The sequence below is a fragment of the Nematolebias whitei genome, chromosome 10, assembly GCF_014905685.2.
Source record: "Nematolebias whitei isolate Nwh7 chromosome 10, NemWhi1, whole genome shotgun sequence".
Classification (NCBI taxonomy): Eukaryota; Metazoa; Chordata; class Actinopteri; order Cyprinodontiformes; family Rivulidae; genus Nematolebias; species Nematolebias whitei.
Window position 1 is genome coordinate 28579223 of NC_056507.1, and position 9232 is coordinate 28588454.

A 9232-nucleotide genomic window follows, 5' to 3' on the forward strand; every position below is an offset into this window, starting at 1 on the left:
ACACTGACACACAAATGATGGCCTCTGACACACACATAATGGACTTTGACACACACATGATGGACTCTGACACACACATGATGGACTCTAACACACATGATGGACTCTAACACACATGATGGACTCTGACACACACATGATGGACTCTAACACATAGATTATGGACTCTGATGCACAAACACACACAAAATAGACTCTGGCACACATACATTCATGACAGACTCTGATGCACACATACACACACTCATGATAGACTATGACACATTTGTGATGAACTCTGACACCATCCATCCATCCATTATCTTTACCCGCTTATTCCATTTTGGGTCACGGGGGTCGCTGGTGCCCATGTCCAGCAATCACTGTGCGAGGGGTGGGGTACACCCTGGACGGGTCGCAAGTCCATCACAGGGCCACATAGAGACACACGAGACAAACAACCATTCACTCTCTCACTCACACCTAGGGACAATTTAGAGTTACCAATCAGCCTAACATGCATGTTTTTGGTCGGTGGGAGGAAACCGGAGTACCCGGAGAAAACCCACGCATGCATGGAGAGAACATGGAAACTCAACCCCTGGACCAGGGTTTGAACCAAGGACCTGCTCACTGAGAGGCAGCAGCTCTACCAGTTGCGCCACCGTGCTGCCCGGACTCTGACACACATAGCTTAAATACACACAGATACTGTGTTGTACTGTTTATGACTTTTTTACTTGCACATTTTTGCAATCTGCTCAAGTTTTTGAATTTTTGCACCTTACTCAGTTTTTTTAATCTCTGCTGCTATAAAAAATAGTAAAGATTTATGTTGCTAACCACATAGGACATACTTCTACCTTATATACCTTATATAAGGTATATAAGGTATAGCTTATATAAGGTATATAATGTATAAGGTATACCTTATAAGGTATACAAGGTATATAAGGTATGAGGTATACCTTATATACCTTATATAAGGTATGTAAGGATGGTACCATTTGCTGGCTCTGTTTGTGTCTGTGTTTCGTCTTCAGTTTAATTGGTGCCACCCTTGTCTCGTCACAGCTGTTTGTAATCATGTCTCGTCTTGTCCCTGTATATAAGCCGTCTGTTCTGTCTTGTTCCTCGTCGCGTCGTATTCGTTGGGTATCCTGTGTTCTCCTGCGTCTCCTGAGTCTTTCCTGAGCTTCCTGAGTCCTTTTTGAGTTTTCCCCAAGTCTTCTAGTTCCTGTAAGTTTTGCTGCCTCGTCAGCGTGTTATTTTGTAAATACACTCATAATTAAAATATTTAGTTTTTTAATCTGCCGAGTTGAGTCCTGTCTGCACTACTGGGTTCGTTCCTGTCCACCAAATCCTGACAAGGTATACATTATAAGGTATATAAGGTATAACTTATATAAGGTATATAAGGTATAAGGTATACCTTTTACCTTGTATAACTTATATAAGGTATATAAGGTACATATGTACCACCTACACATTTACTAATCCACATTTGTCTCTAATTGTCTCTAAATTACTTGTTTAGATTAGAATGTTTATTTTTCATTTACCCTTTATTTATACAGATAGACTCATTGAGCCACGAGAACTCATTTTCAAGTGAGACCTGTTTAGGGAGCAAATGGGGGGTTAAGGGCCTTGCTCAAGGGCCCAGAGTGGGGCGAATTAGGGTGGAGGCAAGTGTGGGTGCTTCACCTACCCCACCCACATTTTTGATGTTGTCGGTACAGGGGCTTGAACCTGTGATCTTCCGTTCACAGGCCCACCTTCTCTAACCTGTTCACCACCACGCTCTTTAGTTCAGATTAAGTTGGATGTCTTTTTGTATCTATTATAGATCTGTTAGTATTTATTGTTCTGTTGTGTATCTGCACTGTGTGTTGTATGTTTTTGCACATAATGTTCTGTTGCACCGTGATCCTGGAGGAACGTTGTTTCATTTCAATATGTACTTGTTCATAGCTGAAATTACAATAAAACCTCTCTGACTCTCACTGAATTATCTCAGAACAAGTCATTTGTGTTGTTTTAAAGTAACAATGGGTAAACATCATCTTTAACAAAGAACTCACCTTAACTGGGTTATTTGAACTTACTTTAACCAGTATTTCTAAACTTATGCCTTCACAATAGCTTGGAATTTATAAATATACAAAGTATGTAACAACAGCATCCTGCATTATTTCTACAAAATAGCATAAATGTGGTGGGATGCATCACAAACAATGATGAGTCCAGCTACAGGCAAGAGGTGGAACACCTGGAGAGCTGGTGCAAAGAGAATAACCTTCACATCAATGTGAAGAAGACAAAGGAGATGATTGTGGAATTCAGAAGGAACAAAAACACCTACACCCCCCTGAACATAAGAGGATCTGCGGTGGAAGTGGTCTCCAGCTACAAGTACTTGGGTGTACACATGAATGACAACCTCAGCTGGAGCAACAACACCACCAGCCTGATGAAGAAAGCTCATCAGAGACTCTACTTCCTCAGACGGCTGAGGCGAGCTGGTCTGGGAAGCTCAGTCCTCACCTCCTTCTACAGGTGTGCTGTGAAGAGCATCCTGTGCTCCAGCATCAACGTGTGGCATGAAGGATGTACAGCTGCAGAAAGAAAAGCTTTGCAGAGAGTGGTGAAGGCTGCACAGAAGTCTGTTGGAGTCAGCCTCCCCACCATCACAGACATCTACACCTCCAGATGCAGGAAGAGGGCCACCTGCATCATGAAGGGCCCCACCCACCCAGCACACACACTTTTTGCCCCACTCCCCTCAGGAAGGAGGTTAAGGAGCATTAAGTGTAGAACCACTAGACTGAGGAACAGCTTCTAACCTGAAGCTGTTAGACTCATGAATCTCTAACTAGAATAATCACTGTGAAAAACCATATCATGTTGCTGCTGATCTGTTTCATGTTGCTGCTGATCTGTTTCATGTTGCTGCTGATCTGTTTCAATGTTGATGTGTTCATGCGTGCACATCTGCTCACACAGACTCATGTTCATGTTTGTGCTGATGTTCAATGTTTTTATGTTATGAGTGCTTAGTGTATATTTAGTTGATGTTTTTCTTAGTTCATATCTTAGATCTTATTACTGTTTTTCTTATACATTTTATTGTTGGATGTAACTGGGACCCCGTGTACATAATTTCGCTCCACCACATGTACCACATGAGGTGCGAATGACAATAAAGAAATTCTGACTCTGACTGAAATATAAGGCATAGGAAAAACATTTAATTACAAATATGATTCCTTCAAGAATTGTCTAATGCTTGCTTCCTTGTGTGCCAAAATTTGACACAACCATCTGCCCTCGGAGTATGTAATGGGGGCGATACTCAGCTACTACTACATCAAACTTTACTTTTAATATAATCCATACACTGGTCCATGAAGTGTTTTCCTAATAGACAGGATAAATAATGATCACGTGTAGACATGCACACACACCAACTCAGGCCATTACATCACTTCCTGCATTTCATGACACATAAAGGTTACAGTAACCAAAGTTTCCTAATAAATTATGGAAACCAGCAGCATAACAAGTTCAAAGTCCAATAAATGTCTAAACATATGTTTCAGTGTGTTCATGGATTTTAAACACCAAGACAACCATACTTTTGGTGTATTTTGTTCTATTTTAATGTTTTCCTCTCCCCATTTGTTCTTCATAAAAAACATTTTGTGAATTGTTTCATGTAACTGTGCTTCTATCGTACCAGGTCGACTATTAAAAAAGAAACAAATCTGAAAAGTAAAGGTCACAAGGAAAACAAACCCAACATTTATTTAACAACTTCTCCAAAGGATTGCCAGCGTAGTGGCTTTGGATCCGAGTGCAACAAAACAGAAGTTAGGTGTAGCCTTGCTCACCATGAAGCCAGCAGCGCAGGTACAGACACCTGTGACAGGATGGCAGTCGGCCCCGTTGGTGCAGCTACAGAACTGACTGCACTCGTCGCCATAGAACCCAGGCGGACAGGTCTCATTACAGTAAAGCCCCGTCCATCCAGCAGAGCAAGTGCATTCACCAGAAAGAGGGTGGCAGCTACAACATAATGAGAGAGAAATATGGAACAACATGGTGAGAAACAAAAAGAGGTGACGGTTCAGCTCTGAAGCGATCAACACTACATTTTCAAGCAGGAGGAAGAGTGCGCCGACGGCGATTCATCCATTCATGCGTGTATGTGCTTCTTTCAAACATATGGGGTGTCTCTTTTCTCCTTCATTCTGTAATGACTTCTATGGCCAATGCCCAACTCCTGCCGGAATCAGAGCATTAACTCGGCATTAACTATGAATGCTGCTGAGAAATTATGGATGAAGCAAAGGTCGCGATTAAAACCTAACTGGATGACATGGCTGTGGTGTGTCCAGACTTCAGAATGAGAGCGAGCTCAGAGCTGAGTTGAGACAAAACTGCGTCAGAAAAGTCTTTGTCTAGAAGGAACTACAAGACGGGCGGGGTAGGGTGGAGCTCTGCCTCATGGCTCAGTCCAAGAGAAGTTGTGTGGCCTTGTGTGCACGTCTCACTTACCTGGCGGTGTTGGAGGTATTACAGTGGCAGAACTTGTCACAGATGAGACCGTAGAGACCCGGTGGACAGAATCTTTCCTGACAATTGGGACCTTTAAAGCCTGTTTCACACAGACAAGCTCCATTGATGTGGTGACACTTGGCACCATTCTGGCACTCACACTTTTGGTTACACTGTGTGCCGTAGGTGCCCACTGGACAGTCCTCTTGACATCTGGAGGAAGATTACAGAGTATTGGTGTGGTTTAGATTGATGCTCTAAGATTAAAATGTCTCATCTCCTCCAAAGCTCATCTGATGCAAAGAGACACTCACAGGGTAAAACACCTGAACTAAAGCCACAAATTGCAGACCTCTGCTTCAAAACCAGTCAGAAGTATGGTTAAATGCCAGCTATGAGGTGATGAGATCAATTCCAAATTTTTATTGAGATAACTAAAATGGGTTCATTTTAGCTGAGTTAGTAGAATATTGGTTTGGAAAAGTATGTAGTACTTATATCATAAAGGCCAAAAACTGTCTTTGAGATGCAATAATGCTCAGTCAGGTCATCTGGACAGTTTCTTTTTTGTGGAAAGACATTTTGCCCTCTATTCGGAGGGCTTCATCAGTCTGAGGAGTTCCAAGTAAACTGTTTTCCCCACTAAGCAGTACACTTAGTGGACCAACCAGTTTGCTGGTGATAAGATGGCTTCTGGGGGCTGTCCTCTACCCCGTTGACTTCTCCCAGACAGGCAGCCACAGCCATAGTGGTTCAAGGCAACAAAGTTCATGCTCAATCATCCAGGTACAAAATCCAATGACAGTTTTTTTCTTTTCTTTTTTTCTTTTGTTTTTTTTTTTTGTGGAAAGACGTATTTCCAAAAAAAAAAAAAAAAAAAAAAACTGTCCAGATGACCTGATTGACCATTATGGGATTTTGTACCTGGATGATTGAACATGAACTTTGATGTCTTTGAGATGATTAACAAAATATTTAAAACAGCTATTTGAACACAAAAAAGGCTCTCAAGTAACCCCCAAGCAACAATCTCAATTTAACCATTTTAGTTGCTTTTTTATATCGATCTAAAACTATCTTTAGCAGCTACATTTATTATTAATGTTTCAAGATTAAAATTATGAATATTTACATATCTGCAGGGGCTGAATCAGACTTGGCAGTCAAGTTTTTTTTCATACCCCCACAATAAACTCAATTAATAAAATTAATAAATAAATAAAAATATTAGACCAATTTTTTTTTCTTATTTAAAATAGTGACTGAAATCACTTCACAGTATCAGAAGGGTCCCCAGTCTCGGGAGTTTAACAAAGCTATTAAATGTTGGAGGTATGCTTGATGTTTAAATTACCCCAGTGTTAGTTTTAACAGGAGACAACCATGTTATTATACCAGACAGGAGAAGCTGGGGGTTAACACAGTTTCAGATTATTCCTGGCAGGTTAATTCACCTGCTGCTGACAAAATGAATGAGGGCAATTTTGTAAAATAATAAAGCAAAGAAAAGGTCTTGTAAAGGGAAGTGTTTCCATCAAAGAGACAATTGCTTTAGCTGAACTAATAAATGCGGGCTGCTCTGGGCTGCTCCAGGAGGCATGGGAAACTAAAAAGATCTGTGTATTTCAACGAGACCTTAATATAAGCCCATTACTTATAATTAATGAGCAGAACCCAAACAGCATATAGCCCATGGTGAGATCAATGGACGGGCTGGGAGAGGACGTGGATGAAGGCTCAAGACGTGAAACCTTTCTGGGCAGCGTGCAGTACGAGATTAATTAGGCATAAACACCCCCATTAAAAGCTTCCACTCCACCTTCAGATGAAGTAATGGATGTTAATAAATGCTCGTTTCTCTTGAGCGTGAGATTTTATAGTGTTGCCTTTATCTGTAGAAAAATAAAAGTCAGGTTTTTCGACTAATTTAGAAATCCACAAAGAGAATAGGTCAGTGAGTGACTATTTAATGTATCTGCATAAAAGCATCCTTTTTGCATTAAATACAAATATCAATAAACCATGCCATTGTCTGACCTATTTTCAAAGTCGGAGTGTAAAAGTTTGCACTAAGTACTTCACAGAAGGCTTTGGTGCATGATAATTTAATGATGTCAGCCAGAGGCCTCGGCTGCGTACCTGCGTCCGCTGAAGCCAGCTGCGCAGTGGCACTTCCCCGTGACGTGGTCGCACACGCCGCTGTTGCGACAGGAACAGTCTTTGCTGCAGTTGATGCCGTATTTGCCCAGAGGGCAGGGTTGGGCACACACTGAGCCCTTTAAAAAACAAAGCCAACAAAATGTTGCACATAAACATGCAGTCCATGGGAAAAAAGTCCTCCTCAGCCTTAGCTTTATCAGGACTTAATGCAGATGACCCTTAGCTTTACTAAATTCTAAAATTATTTAAATTTAAACTCGCACAAAATCACAGCGTAGTCTACCGTGTCATTAGTTATTAAACTAAAAAGAGAATGTTAACTTTATGTGTGTAAACGAAGCACAATAATTTGTAGAATCACCTTAAGAAGCATTAACTTGAAAAAGATTGATTTTATCATTCCCTCAGATGGTTGTAGAGAAATCCTGGCCCACTCTTCTTTACAGCTTTGCCTCAGTTCATTGAGACAAACATTCGTGTCTGCACAGCTTGTAATTTTCATTCAACCTTTATTTAGACAGGTTAATCCCAGTGTTTCAAGCAGGTTCAGATTTGGACATTGTCTATGAGGGCTGTCAAACCCACTATCCCCCATGTTTTAGAGGTTTTTGCTCCAACACTCCTGATTTGATTCAATAGGTGATGAACAGGATTCTGCAGAACATGAAGAGGTAATTCATCTATTGAATCAGGTGTATTGGTATAAGGAAACAAGAAAAACATTAAGGATAGTGGCCCTCAAGAACCAGGATTGGACACCTCTAGACCATTGTAAGCCCTTGATTGTTTTCTTTTGTAGCCGTTCTGTAGATTTGCTCCTGTGTTTGGGATCATTGTTCTGTTTCATGACTCAGCTTGGGCCAAGCTTTAGCTGTCAGATGGATCACATTGGGCTTTGAACACTTTGGTCTGTAGAGGAGTTCATGGTCGACTCAATGACTGTAAGGTGCCAAGATCTGATAGCTGAAACACGAGCCCAAATTATTACTTGTCCACCACCATGCTTAGTAACTGGTAAGACGAGTTTGTGCTGATATGCTGTGATCAAGCACCACTACTGTACTTTGGTCTCATCTGGACATTGTTGTAAAAGACTTACATTTCATTCACATGCATCTATACAAACCCAAGTTGTGCTGCCATGTTGAGAAGGGACTTCACATGGACAACTCTTTCAAACATGATTTATTTGTTCCATCTTTTTTCCAGTTGTACTGCCTGTAGAACCTGAGAAGGAGTTCCTTTTTGTTTGTTTTTTTACGTCTTGAAGAACTGCACAGTCTGATAATGTGGCACATTTGCAGGCATGTTTACTTCTTGGAAGATGGACAACTTTCTTAAATGTTTCCCACTTTTTTTGTTGTCTTTTTGCACACCAAAAGTTTAGTTCTTCACTGTGCAGTGGTGGACTACAGGTTGTTTGGAAATGATCTTCCCAGACTGAGGGGCAGAAACAGTTTGCTTGCTTGACGTTAAGACAAACCTGTAGCCCTACGTGACCCTAATGTTTTCACCTCCTGACCTCTTGTTAACGCCCAGCAACTGTCCCCAATGAATTCTAACACTGTCCTGGTCAGAATGACCTTATTTGGATCCATTCACTCTGCCCCCCGACACACACATACAAAGTCAAAACAAAAAAAAACCTATATGACCTTCCTCTTTCTGCACCCTTTATGTTTTTCTCACAGAACAAAAAAAAAGTTTTTTCTTCAAAATTGCTCCTCTCTTGTTAAATGCTAAGCTTGTCTAAAATGTGATATTATGGTTCAAAATATGCTTTTTGGTCAATAATAGATGCAGGAAGAGGGCCACCTGCATCATGAAGGACTCCACTCACCCAGCACACACACTTTTTGCCCCGCTCCCCTCAGGAAGGAGGTTGAGGAGCATTAAGTGTAGAACCACTAGACTGAGGAACAGCTTCTACCCTGAGGCTGTTAGACTCATGAATCTCTAACCAGGATAATCACTGTGAAAAATCACATCATGTTGCTGCTGATCTGTTTCATGTTGCTGCTGATCTGTTTCATGTTGCTGTGGTCATTTGTGCTCATCTGCTCACACAGACTCATGTTCGTGCTGCTGTTCGACATATTGTTTTTATGCTGTTAGTGCTTAACGCATTTTTAGTTGATGTTTTTTCTTAATTCATATCTTAGATCTTATTACTGTTTTTGTTTTACATTTTATTGTTGGATGTAACTGGGACCCTGAGTACACAATCACGTTCCTCCACATGTACCGCATGTGGTGAGAATGACAATAAAGAAACTCTGACTCTGAAAACATAATTAATGTCATTGATCAATTGATTTGAAATTTTAAAACAATTATCTTTCCTTCCTTGGAAATGGTTAATTGTGTTGAATCATGTTGTAGGCTCCCAGAATGGTTATGAATTATTATACAGGATTTAAGGGTTGTTGATTAATTTTTTTTAAATGGATCTTCCTCATGTGTTTTGGCAAAAATAAATAAATAAATAAATTTAAAATATAATAATAATAAAAAAAAAAATATATATATATAT

General features: G+C 40.5%; 1 protein-coding gene across 1 annotated transcript in view; it reads right to left on the minus strand.

Annotated features, from left to right (window-relative positions):
* megf11 (multiple EGF-like-domains 11) overlaps nt 1-9232 on the minus strand; it is a 94829-nt gene that overhangs the window by 28955 nt on the left and 56642 nt on the right. Inside the window, exons 5-7 of the mRNA XM_037683686.1 lie at nt 6679-6815; nt 4540-4752; nt 3873-4047 (exon numbers count right to left, since the gene is read on the minus strand). Coding sequence (XP_037539614.1) covers nt 3873-4047; nt 4540-4752; nt 6679-6815 — 525 coding nt within the window. The remainder of the gene's footprint in view (nt 1-3872; nt 4048-4539; nt 4753-6678; nt 6816-9232) is intronic.